At 35.0% G+C, this 20,693-nt stretch overlaps 4 protein-coding genes across 6 annotated transcripts; 1 reads left to right on the forward strand and 3 right to left on the reverse strand.

Moving 5' to 3' along the window:
* Positions 1–20: 20 nt before the first annotated feature.
* Positions 21–3,208, reverse strand: LOC111019130 (structural polyprotein). 2 transcript variants are annotated; one of them, XM_088117308.1, is made up of 5 exons: positions 2,960–3,208; positions 2,693–2,837; positions 1,543–1,851; positions 431–490; positions 21–343 (listed from the first exon to the last, which is right to left on the reverse strand). In XM_088117308.1, the coding sequence occupies exons 1-4, from the start codon at positions 3,181–3,183 to the stop codon at positions 464–466; spliced, it is 705 nt and encodes a 234-aa protein (XP_087973434.1). In that variant the 5' UTR covers positions 3,184–3,208; the 3' UTR covers positions 21–343; positions 431–463. The 2 variants fall into 2 exon arrangements, with proteins under 2 accessions (XP_087973434.1, XP_022151125.1); XM_022295433.2 differs by lacking the exon at positions 431–490 and having other exon boundaries at positions 2,960–3,204.
* Positions 3,209–4,078: 870 nt separating this feature from the next.
* On the reverse strand, positions 4,079–5,610 carry LOC111019189 (myb-like transcription factor family protein). Its single transcript, XM_088118147.1, has 3 exons — positions 5,152–5,610; positions 4,825–5,033; positions 4,079–4,732 (listed from the first exon to the last, which is right to left on the reverse strand). Exons 1-3 carry the CDS (start codon positions 5,435–5,437, stop codon positions 4,382–4,384), a joined length of 846 nt encoding a protein of 281 aa, XP_087974273.1. The 5' UTR covers positions 5,438–5,610; the 3' UTR covers positions 4,079–4,381.
* Positions 5,611–9,597: 3,987 nt separating this feature from the next.
* Positions 9,598–13,228, forward strand: CCB4 (cofactor assembly of complex C). Of its 2 annotated transcripts, XM_022295431.2 has the most exons (8): positions 9,598–9,998; positions 10,277–10,376; positions 10,485–10,558; positions 10,970–11,154; positions 11,271–11,341; positions 12,467–12,550; positions 12,937–13,008; positions 13,114–13,228. In XM_022295431.2, the coding sequence occupies exons 1-8, from the start codon at positions 9,679–9,681 to the stop codon at positions 13,123–13,125; spliced, it is 918 nt and encodes a 305-aa protein (XP_022151123.1). In that variant the 5' UTR covers positions 9,598–9,678; the 3' UTR covers positions 13,126–13,228. The 2 variants fall into 2 exon arrangements, with proteins under 2 accessions (XP_022151123.1, XP_022151122.1); XM_022295430.2 differs by having other exon boundaries at positions 9,599–9,998; positions 12,937–13,228.
* A 113-nt stretch (positions 13,229–13,341) lies between these two features.
* On the reverse strand, positions 13,342–15,340 carry LOC111019126 (glycosyltransferase family protein (DUF23)). Its single transcript, XM_022295429.2, has one exon. The coding sequence runs from the start codon at positions 15,338–15,340 to the stop codon at positions 13,544–13,546; it is 1,797 nt and encodes a 598-aa protein (XP_022151121.1). The 3' UTR covers positions 13,342–13,543.
* Between the last annotated feature and the right edge of the window lie 5,353 nt (positions 15,341–20,693).

Raw genomic sequence — 20,693 nt, forward strand, 5'->3', positions numbered from 1 at the left:
TGTTTTGACGACATCCAAAAGAAAAGAATGAATCGCAATCCATTAAATTGGTAACTAAAATGGCAAGATACTTGATATTGTTCTTGTTTTGAAGTAAAGGAACCGGGGACAATGTATGTGCAACAATCTAATGCCTAGCTGTTGATTAATCTATAAATTCATTGTTTAGTATTCTTGGGTAATACATTCAACTCACAAACAATTGTAACTATAGAAGACTTCTGGACTAAAACCTGGGATTTGACTGCACCCTGCCAGCAGCAAAACCAGCTGTTGAAACAGTTCGCTTCCTTCTGAAATATACAACCAAACCACTAACGAGCAGCAAGCACAGCACAATGCCCTGTACAGAAGAGTAAAGCTCGTGAAGATAGCAACTAAAAAAATTGAATTTTCTTTCTGAGTTTGTAGGAAAGCATGATGAGCGTACAATTTCACAATTTCATCTCTCTTAACAACTGGACTAAGTGTAGATCTCACAACTCTTCCTCTGATCCAGATAGAGTTAAAAATTAAAATAAGACAATATTCGGCATGCTATACTAAACCAGTAGCAGCATAAATAAGGGTTCCTACATATCTCCTCTTCACATATTGCAAGACTTCAAAGATCTAAATAGCAACAGCGCAATGGTCATTTAGAACATAAACGTATCTACCTTCTTCTCTAAAGAATGACAGTTCTACACCACAATATTTTTATTGTTTAAAGAATAGAATATTGTTTTTAAGCACGACTCTAAATAGCCCCTTCTATAATTTTCTTTTTCTGGATAAGAGACAAAAGATATATTAACACAAGAACAAAAGAACAGCCTACGGGCAGATGAGAAAGCTCTAAATAGCTCATTCTATATTTTTCTATATTGTCTATTCAATGTTGATGGTTCAATTTACAATGTGTTTATTTTAAAAGAATAATAAGTAAACGAAGATACTAAGCGAATGACTATTTTTCCATATAGAACAAAATAAAATATGTTTAAACAAACAGTTTATTGTTATTTTGAAAACACGCCTAAACAAACTCTGTAGCTCTTAAAATAGCTAGATTTACAGACAGCAAACTAGCAACAAAAATGAACCTCTCTAGAACCAGAAATCTTACTATATGTGATGTTAGCTATCATCTTAACAATGAAATTGCTTAAGAAAATCCAAGACTACTGATTAGCCATTGAAGTTCGTACTGAAAAGAATGAACATTTTTCAAAAGATGCCTTAATCGTCCACCTCCAATCCATGCGTTTGTATAAACAATCTCTACTTAAAAAGTAAATAGAATCTAGGCACCACGTAAAAAAGCCGCAGACGACAACTACAATGGATAAGAATAGTAATACTAATACCAAGACTGGATAGTTATTTAGTTGACGAATACATTTGGTATCAATCATATAGAATAGAGCCATATATTAGGAATCTGAGAGGAGATCATATGGCATGCAGTGAGGAAATAGAGCAGGTAGAAAGATGACCACGAAACCATTATTTGCAATTAATTAAAACTCTTAAAATAGAGCAGCTGCAAGAATGGCATACCTCAAAACCAAGTACAGACAACTTTTCTTCATTATCTGATGGAATACAGCTTCTATAAGTGATGTAAGCCTGAGAACCATCTGTCACTGAGAGAGAAGCATCCCGTAGATTTCTGTGTACGGTTGATGAAGCATGATCACTTGCATCATTCGGTACAGGGATCACAAGCTTGTGCTCATAAGACATTTCATGCATTGAGCGACCATTATGAGATTTTTTCTCTTTGGACACGGTCGAAGTATCTTTGATTTCCACACATTTCAGGGGAATACGATAACCAGTCTCACTGCAGCGATATTTTTCATCATTCTATGAGACCAAAAAGAAAAAAGAATGAAACATTACCTCTGCATTAAACTTTATGCCAAAAAAAAAAAACAAAGCAAAACATACAAGACCAGTAAACATGAAACATTGGATTTAAAGACAGCAAAGGTACTACCTACGGAGTCCACCATCATTATAACTTAATGATGAAAAAATTTGCATCGGCAATATCCCGATATTAACTATAAAGTCCACATTGCTGTCCTATATCGCTATAATTAGTTCAAATCCCTCCTCACCCACAAGGCCACAACTAACCATGGATCTCCACCACCACCCCCCCCCCCCCCCCCCAGTTGCAAAACCAAGGTATTCCAACCCTAACCAACATATTTTTAGCGAAAGAAGAAGCATAAAATTTTGGTTTCAAGACAGAAGAACACGGGCCTGTCACTACCCAATCCTATTGTATTGAAAACTAAGAGCCTGTAACTTCATGATGAAAAATTCGCATGCATTTGCAATATCTCCACATTAGCTACATATTCTACACGACTACACCACATCACTAACCCAAAAAAGATCATGAATAGCTTCACTATTTTTCCACGATTAATAAATTATCGCCGCCATAAATGTAAGATGTGATCAGAGATTCAGAATACCCCGTCCCATTGAGTCACTTGGGAGATTTATGGTTAATCACCATATTGCAGCAATAGAAAGATAACCAGTGTCCTAACTCCAATAAGCTAAGTCATAATTTTTAGATAATTTATCCACCCTCCCAAAGAAGAAAAACAGATTAACGGGAACAACAGGCGCCAGTATTGAGTTTATCTCGATTAAAATTGAGGCAAAAATAGAATAATGAAATAGAAACCTTTTCTGAGTAGAGGCAGGCAACACAGGGACCAGAACGAGAGCACTCAAAGGTAACGTTACTTCCCCGAGGAGTCTCTTTGAAACTCAATAGAGCTCTGCGCCCAAACCCTACCTCAATTTTTTCGTTCCCACCGACTCCGTCTCTGTGAATCGGATCAAATGCAACATTTACCACAGAATTCCAATAGATCAGATAAAAAACGGACCCGATTACGATCTAATAGCAAAATAATCTATTGGCAAATATAATCAATGTAAAGCTTACGTATTCTGCATTCGGGCGTCAAGTGAAGCAGAAGAGCTGAAGAGAAGAAGAAGAAAAGGAAACAACGAAAAATTCCGACACATTTTTGGCCCCGACGTTATTTCCCTGTGATCGTCCTCCTTTTCGTTTTTCTTTGTTACCAATATCTGCAAATTGAAATCCCAGATTGGAGACTTACAGTTTCTAAATTCTCCTCGCTGCCCCTGAAGTTCCCTTAATTGCATATTTGCCGCGTTATTCTCCTCTCCTTGCATTTTCAGACGTGGAATTTGGAAATATGAAAAGACTTTAATTCATCTGATATTTATACGCATTTAACTAGAAATGTAACTAACAATAAATAATTATGTATTTCTAAATATAAAAGAAGTTTAGATTTTACAAAAGTATCACAATTATAATCAAAGTTAAACTCAAATTGAATGTAAATACACCAAGAAAAATCAATTTTAGTTTATATTTAAAATGTTATCAAGTTAGTGACATCTTTTAAGATACATATTAATTTTTTAAATTAAGAAAAAAAATGTCCACAAGAGTATAATCTAATTAATTTTCAATCAAATATTAAAAGTTTGAGTCCTCACATTCACGTTCTATTAAACTAAAATAAAAAAATAAAAGATTACATATATATATATTTTACTTTGAAAATTATATAAAACTTGAAACATTTTTAAATTGTCTCCTCAATTTATCACCATAATTTTTTAAAATCGAAAAATTATATAATACAAAATTTCCAACTCAGTATCTTGTATCAAAGGACTACGCCATTGAATCGAAAGATAAGTAGATTTGTTTTGGAACAATTGGTACAAAATTTGTATTTGGACATATCCAGTGAGAAAGGTGATTCATATTCATTCACGGGGCACAGCATGTTGAAAGAAGTTAAATATCTTATAAATAATTAAGTGAGAAAGGTGATTCATATTTATTCATGGAAGCACAACATGTTGAAAGAAGTTAAATATCCTATAAATAATTAAATGAGTCTGCATTTGAATCTAGGTGATCCCTTATTCTTAACAATATCACTCCCCCTATAAATTTAGTCGGTGTACTTTCAATAAATCCAAGTACTAGTTATTTAATTGTTGTTTAAGATAGGAGAAGGGAAGAAATAGGATGACAATATATATAACTATAAAAAATAATAATAATAACAATACAAGGTAAGCAAGATGGTGAGATTAAGAGAGGTAATTAAAGCTGATCTGGATGTATCATCGTAAGACTAAGACTAAGACTAAGAGGAACCGAGCAAGTCAAAGCAGAGTCCCCCACATCGAAAATGATCTCACATTATTTCCGGGACCAATCTCACCTGTACATTGATCAATCGAAAGCGCCGTCCAATTAAATCCAATCTCTTATTCTTAAATCTTATCTAACCCAACAATTCTCGTTATGTTATCTTCAAGCAACGCTCACAATATCTATGTTGTCTCCGCCGCCGGACATTGCGGCCTGGAAACTACTGCCCGTGCCCGACGACTGCCCCTCCGACCGTGGATGTGGATGTGGAGTTGACAGCTTTAGAGTTAGCGGCAACGGCTCTTCATCTGCCGTTGTCTCGTTAATGTTCAGCTCCGCAAATTTCGGGTATGGAGATACGGGAAGCTTCGGTACTGGACGAATTATTTTGGAACTATTGGTCGTGTTTGCGTGAGGATTTTCCATCTCCAGGGCGTTGCTGTCTTTTTGTGGCTGTGGAGCTGGCGGGAGCGGCGGAGGCATGGTCTCGTCTTCCATGGATGAACTTGTGAACTTCATATCAAATTAAACACAAGTTTGAATGAAATATTTAATTGGGGTGGTTAAAAAATAAAATTAAATATGGAAAAGGGAGTGGGAGTTACTGTGTGAGTGGTGATATCGAAAAGGCTGGATCTGCGGCGTCTCCGATTGAAGTTGTTGCGGCGGAGAAAGTATTTCTGGGCGTGGCTGGCGACCTGAGTGGGGGTACGCGTCTTCACGAAATTCCGGGAAATCCCTCTCCAATCTCCCTTCCCAACCTTTTGTAGTCCCAACAAGAACAGCCTGTGCTCTTCCTCCGTCCACGGAATCCCTGTTCAAATAAATCAATTATTCCTCATTCATTCTAATTCTCTATCAAATTGAAAAAGAAAAGAGAGAGAGAGAGAGAGAGAGAGAGAGAGAGAGAGAGAGAGAGAAATAGAAAACACCTCTCTTCCGTCCGCGGGAGTGGTGAACGACGTCGTCCGAAGCGTAGCCCGCGTCGGCGTTATTGGAGTCGTGGCTCTGAGGCTGCTCGTGCTCGTGCTGGTACTGGGACAGATTGTTCATACTAACGCTCTTCCTGAAGGAGCTTCCAGTTCCCTCTCTCAACCTCACCCCGAACAACATGATTCCGCCGCCGTCGCCCTCCGTCTTCATCTCCGGCCGACAAAAAGAGTATTCGAAAGTGTTCTTTGTTGGAGTAATCAGCAGTGGAGTGGTGCGCAGGTGCATCCGGCCGTATCATACTCCATCACCCATCCTCATTAGAAAAAAAAAAAGGAAAAGATCAAAAGAGAATATGAAGAGAATGGTGGAGGAGGAACAAGGGTAGAGCACCGTCAAATTAGCATATTCTGCCGTGGCTTGGCTTGGGGAATTGAATTGGGAGATTGGTTGATGGAGGATTGATCAGCCCTCAAACGCTGGACCCCACTCATCACCATTTACCATTCACCAACACCAATCTCTTTTATTTATTTAATTAACCTCTGCCTTCCTTTGTGCCTATTGCTATTGCTATTGCTAATTGCTAATTGCTAATTGCAAATGCGGGTGCTTTTTTCTTTTTCTTTTTGTTTTTGGTGGACCCTTCCTTTTATTTTATTTTATCTCATTCTGTGATTTAATTCAACGGTGGAAAGCCCTTGTCTCCCTCTTTTTAATTCCTCCAGTACGACTGCGGCCGTCTTTCCTAATGTTTTAATATATCCTTTTAAATCTTTATTAATTGGGTGCTTTAAAAAGAAACATATTATATGCTACTTTTTTTAAATCTATTTTTAGTGCCATCAACATTCACATCTTGGACACACTATTAAAGATGTTAGGTTAATGTTTTATTGTTTATTACTGTGCTTTTTTCACTTTCTTTGCTTCTATATTTTTTAAATGTTTTACTTTACTTGCTGTATTTTCTATTCATCAAGTTTGATATCATAGGTTATAATCTCTACAGTTTTTTTACTTTTAATGTTATAATCCATATATTTTGATTTTTAAAATTAGTTAAACTAAAAGGGAGAGGAATTGGTAAATGTAAAATATTTGGAGGGTGACGTGGTGTTGCCACGTAAGCGGAAGGCAAGTTGGGAGATGTGTCGCCTTCCGATTGGAGTGTTTTGAGAGAGTAATCAGCTTTTTTTTATTAGGAAGTTTCTGTGAAGCACGTGCTGGATTTGGATTTTGAGCTTTACTTTACTTCTCTTCTAGGCAAAGGAGGAGACACGTCGTCAACTTTTTTGAATAATGAATATTCTAATTCCGTGTGGCGTTTACCGTCTGGTCCGCCGCACCCTATTATTTTTGTCCTTCTACTTGTATATGGTCAAACGAAACGATGCTGAATCAGTAACCGACATGTCGCTAACTCGGCTGCCCATTACTGACATAGTTTTGAAATTCGTGAACCATTTACGATGTTGTCGTCTAAGCTCCCAAAACCAGTGGGAGAAAGTTCACTTCTCAATTCTGGGCACTAGTGATACTCGAGGTAACTGAAAAAAGATGAGACAGGAAAGTAAATTTTATCCTGTATTACAAATTTTCAATTAAGTACCTAAAAAAAAACTTGTTAACCTAAAGTTAATATATCACTAAATTATTATTTTATCGAAATATTTCATATTTGCATATATGAGCATGCAGTTTGAGAAAAATAGTTTTGTTAATTCGATTGGTCAGATTTTGAGTTTGAGATTATGTGTTAAATAACTTTCGAGCGGCATATTCATGTATTTAAATAAGTTATTAAAAAGTCCTTTTATGTATGAGTGGAGGATTCGAGCACTTAACCTTATGGTCAAAGACAACTACAAATTACCGTTGAGTTAAGCTTATGTTATTAACATATATATTTTATTTTTAAATGAAACTAAAAACGTTTTAAATAAATTAATTAATTACAAACATTCATGTTCTTGATAATACAATTAATTATTAACGTTACCATAATTAATTAAAGTAGAAATAAAACGTTTATATTAATAAAATGTGGATATATATACATACTCAATAATAGAATGTATATTATTTATCTTTCTTTCTTTGCCATTCTCAACCTCTACTGTTATCACAAGTAGTCATAGAGTCATTAATTATGTTCTTCATCGTACTGATACTTCTAATCGTGTTTTCTTGCTAAGCCACTCACGAATGATTCCGACTAATATCATGTATTTTAAAAAGGTTTTTTGTGATTCATTTAAGCTTAAAAACTCTGTCTCTCTCAAATTTTTTCTTGGGTCATAACTTTTTCATTATCCCGATAGTATTTGTATCCCTCGAAGGCATTATATTTTGCAGTTGCTGGATAGTATTTGTATCCCTCAAAGACATTATATTTTGCAGTTGCTTGAAGATAGTGGTTTCCTTCACTATTAATCAATAGTTATTATCATGGATATGTCTAACCAGCTATTATTATGGATATGTCTTACTACATTCAAGATAGTCTTTAGTTTTCCAACTACGATTAACATTACGATTATTGTGTTTATTGTAGGCTAGTTGGGCAGCTTTTATATTTAACTATTATTATTATTTGAGGCCAAATATTACTTTTTACGTTCGTAAACTTGGTCAAATTGTTGCTAAATCCACTGAAACATATATGTTTGCTGTTCATTTACTTAAACTTATCTCTAGGTTTTTCTATTGACTTATTTTTCATTTCAACTCTGTGCCTTTGCTGAATTTGATCAGGCTTTATGTCCTGACACTTGACGCTCTGACTATTGATTTTTGTGTTTTTTTAGGAATGTTTTGGTGTCTTGGAGATCCAATAAGTAGTCAATTGTTTCTTGTTCTTCAATGGGGTCGGTATCGTGCATTGACTGTCACTACTGATGATCTAATTTGACTATCTCATTTACTCAAAGGATAGACATAATTTTTTTATTCTTAATCTTTTGTTTTGCGACAATCCAAATATATACTTCATCCAATTTAACATTTTATGAGATAACGAAGCATATTGATAAGCTCAATTGCCATTTTGTTCATGACTTCATCGAGATTCTTCCTATTCATTATCATTTACAACTAACTAATGTTATAAAAAAAAAGCCCTCCCAACTAATATTTTGTTTTCTTTATTGTCCAATATGGACTTTTTGATTAGGTGTATACCATGGCCGTCTCGAGGGAGGGTAGTATGAGATAGTTGTTTGGTTAGTTAACTACTTGATTATTTAGTTGTTAATCATTTATATTATTATTCGTTAGTTGCGTAAATATATTGTATTGAGTTAAAAGAAATTCAATATTGAGAATGTCATATTATTTTCTTCGTCTCATTGTTATTAATTATAATGAAAGCAATCCCTAATATGAACTAATTAAGTAGTAATTGACATTTGTTTCTGACTAAGAGATCATAAATTTGAATCTTCCATTCTGTAACTCAACTCGTCAAGACATCTGAATTTTCACTCTATACGTTGTACTAAAAAGATAAAATAATCAATATATAAGATAAAAGATAAATATATTATTAGACCATACCTTCCGACTCCCTAATAATGATTATATGATGACTATCCACCAAACATATTGATTGGTTCAACAAAAAATTTATTAATTTTTTTAAAAAACCTACAAACTAAAGTTAAAAACATTTGAGATACCAGACACCACTTGAAAATTAAAAAGAAAACAAAATATTACTTAATTTTCTGATTTGATGTTGATGTGAAAAATTAATGATGATTAAGCTTTGAAATTATTGAAATGGTTATTAGTTGCTTTGCGTAGAAACATGGAAAAATATCACATTTGCCTATTATCGGTAATTAATATATGATGGCTAATCTCGGATCTTCGAATTTATTTAATTAGATGCCTTATAACCAGGATTGCTTTAAATATAATTCATCTAACATTTTAACTTTTATATTTGACATGAAATTCACATTTTGAATCAAATATATCTAATTGAGCAAGATCCCTAATTGGAGTGTTAATTTACTATGTTTTTTTTCAAACAAATACAATTATAACTAATATGTCTAATGGGTAATTATATCGAAAAGAGAAATCAAAATATAAAAATTTTAGAAATGTAAAGTCTATATAATGCATTACATGTGTAAATGAATTGTGAACGTCTTCTAAAATATAATCATAACTGAAGCTTTAAATTATGATCCATGAATTAGTTAAAATGTCTAATGATTAACATTTATTTAGGAAAACTTAATCATATATCTTAATTTTGATCCATACTTTGGTTAAAATTTTATTTTTCAATAGAGTAGTTTGATTAAAATCTATTTTTTCAAAAATTGGAAAACCGCCACTCAAAAAAAGAAAAGAAAAAACGAAATTGGAAAACCAGTCCAATCGAACAGCTGGGATTTAAATTAAATGCAGCGCTCGAGGCAGCGGATCCTTTCCCCTGGACTGGAGTCCAAATCCCGTCAAATTATCCTCCCGTACTGTTTTTTTGATGTAATTATCATTTTTACTTCGCTTCGATGGAAGCGGGAATTTTCTTCTCCGTCGCTCCAATTCTATGGAGTCCCAATTTCAAGTGCGCTCTCTGTCCCGTTCGTCGCTCTTTCCCGCGTATCATAAGGGCTTCTTCTTCTTCTTCTTCTTCTTCTTCTTCTTCTTCTTCTAGTTCACCGGGACGTTACAGAGGGCCGAAGCCCACAAGGGATTGGGTGGCCGATTGGGTCACCCAGAACGACGATGCTGTTCGGAGCTTGCCCATTTTCGTGGGAGGAATTTCTCTCTTGGTCGTCCTCTTCAATCGCGCCGTTTCTGGCATTGCTCCCGTCGCCGATGCCAGCAGGTTCAGTAGCGAAATTCAAACTAATTTTTTCATCACTGTTGTCTATTCCCACAATCGAACTATGTGTGCTTATTCTGGAATCTTATAAATGCATAGCTACGATGATCTGTAACTTAAGAGAAGAAATGAACAATTTTGTTGAGGTGGGGATGGAAATTCTGTATTCGATATTTTCCAATTTTGGCGGCACGATACTGCAACCAATACTCGATTTGAGCCGTGGCTCAATGTAATTAGCTGTTCTATTTGTGACAATAAACTATTATCAATTTTGGCAGTTCGCAGTCAAGAGCTGATCTGTTAACACTTGGACTTGCTGTTACGAATGTCTTGGCTGGTTTGGTGTGGCTGTCAATCAGGCCGAAATCTATAACGCCGGTGAGGGTTTTTTGTAAGATTTTCTTACTCAACATTTCCTCTCTCACTACAACGATCAGCTTGAGCGTTCCCTACTCTCTTTTGATATGTTTTTATTTTCCGTACCAGGTAAATACACAAGGTGTTGCATGTAAGAGGATGTGCTCCAGTCTCCCCGATCTTGTTACATTTGAGTTGTTATGGTAATACAATTTTCTGTATGATACTTCAAAATTGGGGATTTTGTTAAGCATTGGAGTTAGTTAAGATAATTGGGATCACTTTTCAGCATGCTTAAAATCAATCTTATCGGGTGATTATTCTGGTTTGGTATTGGAGAAAAATTGGCGAAACTTAAATTGTTTGCTTCAGATTTATGACCTTTTATTATTAGTTTCCCAGTGTTATCTTATAAATTTTATAATCCACATTCATTTTCTTTCCCCTCATTGTCACACGTTCATGGAAATGTACAGTGACAGAGAAAGCTGATTTCACTTGCTATCTATCGGTTAAATTACTTATAGTATTTGACGCTAAGGACAATTCTTAGAGGAAGAAAGAAAAATCCTGGACTAGCTGGTTAATGGTTACTTTTTGCTGCCTACTCTTAGGGTATGGGAGTCTCTGTCCGAAGTGACATGCTGCAGGTCTCTGGTTGTTGTTTATGATGGCATGTGTTTATTTCAAGTTGGTTTTGCTGCCGAATCAGTTGAGGGTGATGGCGAGGCCGAACATGTGGATGCTAGTGAATTGATGCAGGGATCGCTCTATCAAGGAATTCGCAAATCTCGAGCTCGTGAGTAGTAAATGACCTGCATATAGAGACCATCACACAATGTACTACTTGATTGCCGTGCAATTTGTTAATATCTGCAACTATTCCTTTTGAGAGTATCTTTCCTATTTTTATAGAGAGCTACTTGGCCAATCTCTCTCTTTATCCGGGGAAGTCAGAGCTGCCATTTCTCCCCTCAAATACTCAGGTACATTGCTTACTACAATTCAGGCTGTTGCTAGATTTGTTCCTTTTTATTTTTTCTTTGATTTTCTCAGTTGTATATAACTGGTAGTATGGTTTTCTACAGTTGCTTCATTCTTTTGTAGTGTCACTTTTATTTTACTATAGACATACAAACGTATAAACATATAAACTAATGAAGTCAAATTTCATTGGTCTATGTATGATTATTGTGGTTCAGAGTATAAATCATGCTCAAGTTTTAAGCATAATTTGGTGCATTTGAAAAATAATTTGGTTGTCAGCACACACGTAATTATCTAGCATTCTCACATATTCTCTTCAGAAACTTGGGAAGTACTTTTCCCTGCTTGCTGGCTAGATAGAGCCTCTTCTTTGTCTCCCTTGTTCTCTGAAACCAGACTCTGTTACTTTACATGACAAAATAGGTAATAATGTGACGGAAATTTTAATTTGTTTTGCAAATTTTTAGATTCTATCATTGAAATAAGATTAGTTCTTCACCTGTTTATTTTATGGGCTTCCATATTCAGTGGGTGGTGGCTAATTAAGCACATGAAAAGTTGGAACCTTTTTCGAGAATCTACCGTTTGTAGAAACTAATTGTGAATTGAGTCACTTATTCACAAGCCTGTGTTTTCGAAGGAGCTCAGGAAGAATAGTTTTAATTATTTAAGAAAATAAAATAAGTTATGAAAACGAAGTAATAAATTTAAAGAATAATAAATGATAAGAACAAAGTAAGGAAAATGGAAAATCTAAATCTGTTTTTACTAGTTTTTCGTTTTAGAAAAAAAAGAAGAGACAGTTCTAAACTCAACTTCCAGATAACACAAACAAACATAGCATCTCTCTCTGTCTCTCCTGCATGCTTGGATGGCCTTGTAAGAATTCCTATGAGCTACTTTCCCTCTGTAATGTCATTAGCGTACTTTACATCACATGTGTAGAGGGTAATCCAAATAATCCATATTTACGAACTTTGTACTAATTAATATCTACGAATAGATACAGAAAAACATGAATTTATTACTGTGTGTTTGTGCACACTGCATCATACTTTGTTAGATAGACAGATATTTGAAGTAAATTGTAACCGCTGAGTTCTAAGACAATTCTGCTATTCTAGGCGGTAATATTGCAACCACTTGGGGATAAGGGTATTGCTGTCATTGGTGGAAACACTATTAGGGGTTTCACAACCTCTGATCAGGTACTCGTCCTTAAAGCCTCTTCTTCTTAATGGGTCTTTTGTCAATATTTGTGGATCTTTTTCCAAATGTTACTTTTGTCAATATTGGGCTCGGATATCGTTCTATCCGTACTTCAGTTTGAATTAAATGAAATGCACGTTCTACCTATCCGTTTGCCTAAGGCTCCGAGTTCTCATCCGATGCATGAAGTTTCAACTCCTCTACCTAGCTGTTCTCAACCCCCCCTCCCCAAAGGGATGTAATTGATGTTGTGGTAGCTTGCTTCAATTTCACATAAATACATATTATCTGCATATTGACGTGTGATAACATTTTTCCTTTTAGAAGTATTTTATTCTCTATGGCATAATTACAATTTCCTGCTTAAAAACTGAAATGTTCACAGGCATGGATTTCACTAGTTGGAGAGAAGCTGGATGCTACTCTGTCAAAATATTCGAACAATTTCCAACCAGCGGTAAAATTGAGTTCAGAGGGGAATTGAACTATTGATGGGCAAACAAGACACGGTTATTTGGTTATTTATTTTATTTATTTCCAATGTTTTCAAATCATTGGGCAGGTAGAGAAATAATGTTGAAGGCCCTGGAAAAGCAGACAAAGCAACTCAACTATGTAGTTCATTTCTATGTCTAGTTGATCGAATCATAAATACAAAAGCTTCTCTTTCAGATTCACTGATTGGTGGTAACGTTTGGTTCATTATTCTTTATGCATTTTCTGCACCTGGGGTAATGCCGAGTGCATTACTTGATGTGTGACATAGCAGACAGCAGATGATTAAATCAAATTTGAAGTATGAATCAGAAAGAATTTCATTCCAAAATATGAGATGTGAGTAAAAAACCTGTAACTAAACCGTAGCATGTCCATGGAGTAAAAATTAAAAAAAAAAAAATCAGATAAACATTCTTTTTGTAGAAAAAATCAGTTGCTTGCCGTATGATTACTGTGTACAGGTCACTAAGCTGCAGGCTGGCTGCCAAGAGTTGTTAAGTAGAAGCTTTCTCCCATGGTAGGAACCCTGTCAAAGGATCAGAGAACAAAATTTGGATAAAATCTCTTAGTCCAGTGTCCCAAACTTCACAGAACTGCAACCTCCAATTGGATGGTTCAATAGCCTCTGTCCCAAGCCCGGGTGCTCTATCCTTCGACCCTTCATTCTGTGCCTCATGCCAATCGACAACGTAGGTAGCTACTCTTCTGAAAAATTTTGCTCGAAAAGTTTCCCACGCTTGGTATTTGTAATGGTTTATCACGGCATTGCTTTTTGATACGTCAAAGAACCCAAATCCTTGTTTCAGTTGAAAGTGGTGAACGACATTGAGAAGTGTCATGTCAAGCAAGTCTGGCCGGATGAACGATTTGTGTCTCTCGGGACTCTGGAGCCGGCAAGTGTACCCCATTGTTACTCCCTGTGGTGGATGTGATGTTAGACCCGATGGTCCGAAGCTGTGGCATGCAGTTCGAATCTCTGCAATGGTTGTTGAATTGGAAGTTGAAGAAGATGAATCGGCAATGAGAGAATGAAGGGCATTGCGGCCAGCAGTTAGGTATTCTCGCTGGTGGCGATACTTTGAAGGGAAGTAGAAAAACTCGTCAACATCAAAGAAACCAACCCACTTACATTCATCTCTAGCTCTCAAAGCACAGTGTGAGAAACCTGCTTCTTGGGTTTTAATCCATGGCCAGGTCAGCCTACTGATATTGTAGTCTTCCAGGTTGAGCTCTTGAATGACTTCTTCAATGCCATCATCACTATTGTTGTCGTAGATGAACCAGCGCCCGACTCCAAGCCAGGCATGGTACATAATCCATTCACGAAGTGCAGCCGCTTGGTTCCACACCATTGTGCACACACAAAGCTCATGTTTTTCCTGTTTTCTTTGCAGCTTATTCAGCTTGGAGTTGAAGAGTCTGGCCACCGAGGGCAGAGTCACCTGAAGATGGGTTTTAGTATTGACGCTGCCGCGGCTAACAGTAACTCGAATTCCCTTTTCCTTGTCTAAACTGCTCACCACACCAGCCGGTAAGGGGCACCTGATAATTTCTTGAGCTGCAGTTACTGCTTTTGTGGTAAGCACGTATTCTCCATTATCTTTGGAATTTCCCAGTTTAAAGTGGCAGTTGAATTCCGTCGGATTCGATTCCTTGTGTGGTCGGAGATTTAGTCCCTTGGCAAACACTATCACCGTATCGCCGTCAATAGCTGCCTCATAAACCAGCCTCTCCCACGACGCAATTGGCTGTCTGTTCCTGACCAACCAATGATCATCAACTCCCTCGCTGCCCCTTCTCAAGTCAACGGCGGAGGCCGAGTAATTCCGTGGCGGTAGTGGACATCTAGCAATCGATCGGAATTCATCGTACCTATCCGTGGATAGAACTGACTGTTTGAGAATCTCTTGGTTGAAACTTCTAGAGACTGATTTGCCGTATGAGCAATCTAATTTGTCATCTCGGCGGAGTTCGCCGGTGACAATCAAAAGCAAGTGGTCGGGAAAGAGGACACGACTTTCAATTCTGAGAGGCGAGTACTTGCTGCTGAGAGAATTGTCAAGTGTGGACTTGCTGACAGAGGTGGACAAGCGGGAGAGCGTGGTGGAGGAGGCATCGAGAACTGGGCGGAACGATGCGGCGGCAATGGAGAACCACCTACTCGAGGAGAGAAACAAGAGGAAAGCGAAAAAGGAAAGGCAAAGAAACAGAGATCTCCGAGTAAAGAAGTGGACGTGGGAGCTGGACCTGCCAAAACGCTTCCTTTTCCGGCGCTGCTGCTCCCAATCCATTAATCCAAAATTCACCCTTTCACAGAGAGTTCAGTTCACACCGGTGCAGATCCGGTGAGATGAAAGCAGAAGCGATTTCGTGGAGTTGGGGTTTTTCCGATAACCTGTCCGCAGCCTGCAATTACTGGGAAACGTAGTTTTATTAGTTAAAAAAAAAAAAAAAAGATTCGGCAGTGATGATGATGACGAAGGTGCTTGATTGTTTGCTGCTGAGAGGAATGAGGACTTTTATTGACAAATGCGGAGGCGTGAACATCACTCTCTCTCTCTTGTCCTGCTGCCAGACCAGACCAGACCGGACCATCGATTTTTCTTTAAAAATAAAGGAAAAAAAATTGAAATTTGAAGCTAGAAAAATACTTGCTTTTTGTATTTAAATTGGGCCATAGCATACCACACCACATGCCGGCTTTTTTGCCTTTTTTTCTCTCGCAAACCCTTTTTGTCAAACGAGTAGTGTTTTTGTTCTGGAGAGTAATTGATTAGCTGGAAAATAGACTTTTCCTCCTACTCACAGACTAGACTGTTTTTTTAGGTTTAGCTCGTTAAATTTAATGTTGAGAAATTGTTGAGGTGATTTTTTAAAACCCAATTTGCTTTGTTTATTGACCCATTACTCGGAACCTTCGGAAGAAATAAACAAACCAGATGCTCTGCCTCTCTATGCGGCAGATTTGTATTAAGAAATTTGTTAATGATTTATGACTGGGTTTTGGAATCTTAATTCAATACTATGGAGACCTCTGCCAAATTTATCGCATTAAGTGGGATGGTAAATGCACGTGGTACTGGGGCGGCTTGGCATGCTCACCGTTCCCATTTTGTTCCCACTATTTATCAATTTCTTTTATTAAAAAAAGGATAAACTATTTTATGAATTCTATTCAAACATCAAACGCAAAATTTTGTATTAATATCCATCTCCACATGCCGACCATTTACTATGGAACAAAATAATTCCCGAATTCAATATATTTCAATAATTGTTGTTTTCTCTTTTTCTCTGATGGTCGAGAATCTTTTGATCGGAGACAGATATCGTATGTATTCATTTTTCTTGTTATCCACATTTTAAAAATCTAAAACTAAATAGTTTTTAAGAATTTGTTTTTCATTTTAAAATTTGGCTAAAAACGTAAAACAAAAAATGAAATCAAGCTGCCGTGGTTACTGGGCCTCTTTAATCATCATTTTTAGAAACTTTTTGATTTCTGATTGTCATTGAATTTTGAGTGACCTTATTACTTTATCTCCACCCTTAATACTATTCATGGAATGATATCAAGGCGTGTTTGTTAATTAAATCATTATCGAATTTGTGTGATATTGTTAAAAGTTGGATATTGAGTTAAATTGAAGTAGATATGGCTGAGGAGTTAGGCGGGATGAATCAAATGAATGTTTATAAGTTAGATGAGAAATGGGTTAAGATTAGATATGTCAAAAACTCAAAACCCTGTTTTATTTTTTAGGAGGAATGAGGAACTAATTGTTGCCAATTCTTACAGTTGAAAATAGTATAATTAAAAATATTTGTAAACAAACAAAATATTCTTAAATATATCTGTTAATAATCGATTAATATCTTATCTACAAATAACATGAGAACTTTCCCGGTTGAAAGTCTAGAAATAGGGTGGGACAAAAGGAATACGTTCCCATCCCAAAAACACATTTGAATTCTTACCCAAATTTTAAGAAATAAAAACTATTATTTTTAGTTTTCAAAATTCTAACTTAGATTTTGAAAACGTTTTTAGGAGTAGATAATATAATAGATAAATATATATGTAGAAGTAGGATTTTTAAACATACTTTTTAAAACCAGAAACAAAAAACAAAACTGTTATTGAACAAGACCCATACAATTGTCTATCACATATCAAGCTAAGCCTACTTAACCAATATTTATCTATGACATACTACACTATTCTTTCACTAATAATTAATGTTAACTATATAAAGTAGATATTGAACTATATTTTATCTGATTTCTTCGGGTAAACCACCCTTTTACTCAGCCAAAACTTGCCTATATTTTTAAAAATCCTATCTAAATAAAAAAAAATGGTCTCATCTTTCATTATAAATATCCACTTTATTCCCCTACTTGCTTTGCCTCCATAATATTTATTATTGTATCTGCAATTCTATGGCCTCTTTGAGCAAATTGCTTTAAACCCTCAACTTTACTTAGGCAACCAAAAGAAGAAAAGAAAATAATAACAGCAGAAACTTCCCAACTCAGACGAAGGGGATAGATAGATTATTTTCCCGCAAAGTGAGGGAAAGGCAGTTTGGATTCTGTATTTTGGATGCCCTCTTTTCAACATTAGTTTTTACATCATCTCCTTATATATTTCCTTAATTTTTTAATATTTTATTTTATAATTAAATAAATTAATGTACTTATTGGTTAATAAATAACTCTATCCCATTCAAGTATATTTATATATTACATCTCATATAAAATAAACTTCAATTAAATAATCTCATATCCTAATTTATTTGGTTGGTAAATTCTCTTAAAATTTATATTAATTATACATGTTAAAAAAATTCCATAGAAATTAATGTTATTCTTTCTTCAATTTTTTTTTTCTGATTTGATAATATAAAAATATAACCCAATAAAATGTCACCAATGATATACTTTTTCTTTTTCTTTTGAAAAAAATTGGGAGTTAAAATAAGACTTAATCGGTAATATTAAATATTGGATAAAAACTATAAATTTACGTGTACCATCAAATAACATTTTAATTTAATATAAACTAAATTGGTTAAATAATATAAAAATCTAGGTATAAATTACATGAGTATTGGTAAGGATTTTTTCTTAACAAACAAAATTTTTTTTGAATATCCCCATATAATATATAAATACTACGGACAAAACATAGCTATTCAAATATTCTTAAATATCATTATAAGTGAGATATTATAAGTGAGATACATGGATTTTCAGACCTCTAAAATTTCAAGCATCTAAGGCGATGAAAAAGTTCAAAAATGGTCTGGAAGTTTATTATTTTGGCATATAAACTCACATCATTGGAATGGCTTAAACCCAGTCTCCACCAACTCCATGAAAGGGACGAAAGTTGACGAACACATAAAGGTGCATACAAGGAACAGTAATCTTCAAAAAACAAGGAGAAACCAAGAAGGAAAAAAATTATTTGTTTTGACTGTGACGGGGAATTAGGTCGCTGCAAAAAAGTTTTATTTTTTCCTTTAAATTAATAAATACCATTTCTTATTTTGAATGATTAACAGGATATTAATCATCCTAAGTTGAAATTTGATCAATATTATTGGTATATTCTTTAGGCTAACCAATTTGTCTTCTTTCACCTAATTAAATTAGTGTTGCTTTGTATAATTATAATAAAGGCAAATCTGGACAAATTAAACAGCTCAGATTTTGTACCAATACTTTATATTGCTTTCAAGTTGGCGGAAAACCCAATTACAAACTTTCAAACCAACAAAACCTGATAATTATAACATGTGGTATTGGTGTCATTGGTTCGTATTATATGTGCCAATTGTATGTGAATTTATCTACCAAATTATCCATAGCCCCCACGAAAAAAGAAAGAAAACAAAAAAAAAAAAAAAAAAGAAGAAGAAGCAATTATTGGGCCGAACTTGAATCGGCCTGTCAAGCATTTGGATCGGGCTTAAGGCCCAATATTTTAAGTTAGGAAAATCTGGAAAAATATGATAATATTCAATTTCACAAAATAATGTTTTCTTTTTATGACATATATACAAAGAACAAAGGTAATTCTATTTTAGATAGTGACGGTATTGATATGATCGAAATAAAGACCTGATTCACAGATAACGTTACAATAATTTCATAGGCTTGGAAATAGTCTGAAAGGCTCGGGCCTCGAGCATAAGCCCTCCCAGGCATGTGCATAAGCCACATAGGTATATTAAGAGTACAAATCTAACGTTAACCAATTTTCTATTTGTCTAGGAGATTTTTGGACAAAAAGTATATAAGTTGGGAGAAATTCAAATCTATAGTTAGATTTTGTTAGTTGAACCATAGTAGTAAAAAATATAGATGAATTGTGATGTTTCAAAAAGACGTTGTGTGTGACATATTCATATTGTTGTAGAGTAGATCATCTCATAGTAAATTTATTAATATTAATATTATTTATTATTTTAATTATATATATACTCCCATGACATAAGGAAGAATTTAAACTCTCAAGTGGGGTGTGGATTTAATTAACCATATAGTGATATTTAGATTATTGAACTTGATTTAATAAAATGATACAAATTGTGGATTTTTTTTCGTTTTATTAAGTACATTAGGTTAGAGTGGAAATTTGAAACTATAATTTTGGTATTTTGTTAATAAAGTACATTTCTACGTCAATCTAAAGGAGAAAAGTATATTTTGATATTTAGAATCACAAAATTTTAAAAATATACATATATTAAGAATAAAAAAAACAATAAAATTGAGAAAGCTGACATGTGCGGTAAGCCCAGGAAGAAGGCCTCTCCAAGCCCAACATGACAAGTTATAAATCTTGCGATTTTGTGAGCTGAAGATGGGCTTTAGGCCCAATCAAGATATTTAATTGGGCTTGTTCATAATAAAGAAGCCTATTAGTCCAACTTGGTGACTCAAATCATACCGCTTCCGAAATTGCGTACGTAGGATTACCTTGTTCGAATTTCCCTCACAGCCCATCCATTCCTAACGGGAGAACCAATCAGAGCCACATTTCCACGTTACTGCGAGATAAATAACCTAATCATACCGTATCTTTATTCGATAGTTTCAAATTTAAATTTCCATAAAAATATTATATTAAATTTTAAGTTAATCTCCAGGGATCCCCGGTAAATCTAAGGAAAGCTAAAGTAAATTGCATAAATTAAAAACTACTACAATCACATTATTTCATTAATCAATAATACAAGATTTAAATTTCTACGTACCAAGATGAACATATTCCTGTTAGTTAAGCATACGTAATATTTTGCGAAGTTTCAAATTTAAAAAATTAAATCAAATATTTACAAAATAAATTCAGGAAAGAAAATACTCGGGTAAACGTAAACCTAATTCCACGGATCACTCAGTTTTACATTCTACACAGAACCAACGACGCCCAAAATTCCCAAACCACAGCCGTCGATCGAAATCTAAAGGGCAGAGCCCACCGTTTTCGCCCAAACCCGGGTTAACCCTAATTCCCCACAAAAAATTGATTTTCCCCAATTCGAATCCGAGATGACCGAATTGCCCTAACATAGTGAGTAGAATACCGAAAACGCCCCGGTGTTTTATTTTATATATATTTTTTATACTGGG

Source organism: Momordica charantia (genome assembly GCF_013281855.1).
Source record: "Momordica charantia cultivar OHB3-1 chromosome 9 unlocalized genomic scaffold, Mcharantia_2.0 BLBB01000009.1, whole genome shotgun sequence".
In the NCBI taxonomy this organism is placed as follows: domain Eukaryota; kingdom Viridiplantae; phylum Streptophyta; class Magnoliopsida; order Cucurbitales; family Cucurbitaceae; genus Momordica; species Momordica charantia.

Excerpts from the sequence above, each read along its gene's own strand:
- LOC111019130 (XM_022295433.2), bottom strand. The coding sequence starts at position 3,183 with ATGCAATTAAGGGAACTTCAGGGGCAGCGAGGAGAATTTAGAAACTGT. Across the intron at positions 2,838-2,959 it reads GACGCCCGAATGCAGAATAC|AGACGGAGTCGGTGGGAACG; the intron begins GTAAGCTTTACA and ends TCCGATTCACAG. Across the intron at positions 344-1,542 it reads TGTCTGTACTTGGTTTTGAG|GGCATTGTGCTGTGCTTGCT; the intron begins GTATGCCATTCT and ends TCTTCTGTACAG.
- LOC111019189 (XM_088118147.1), bottom strand. The coding sequence starts at position 5,437 with ATGCACCTGCGCACCACTCCACTGCTGATTACTCCAACAAAGAACACT. Across the intron at positions 5,034-5,151 it reads CTCCCGCGGACGGAAGAGAG|GGATTCCGTGGACGGAGGAA; the intron begins GTGTTTTCTATT and ends TTATTTGAACAG. Across the intron at positions 4,733-4,824 it reads TCGATATCACCACTCACACA|TTCACAAGTTCATCCATGGA; the intron begins GTAACTCCCACT and ends TTTGATATGAAG.
- LOC111019126 (XM_022295429.2), bottom strand. The coding sequence starts at position 15,340 with ATGGATTGGGAGCAGCAGCGCCGGAAAAGGAAGCGTTTTGGCAGGTCC.
- CCB4 (XM_022295430.2), top strand. The coding sequence starts at position 9,679 with ATGGAAGCGGGAATTTTCTTCTCCGTCGCTCCAATTCTATGGAGTCCC. Across the intron at positions 11,155-11,270 it reads AATTCGCAAATCTCGAGCTC|AGAGCTACTTGGCCAATCTC; the intron begins GTGAGTAGTAAA and ends CTATTTTTATAG. Across the intron at positions 12,551-12,936 it reads GTTTCACAACCTCTGATCAG|GCATGGATTTCACTAGTTGG; the intron begins GTACTCGTCCTT and ends AAATGTTCACAG.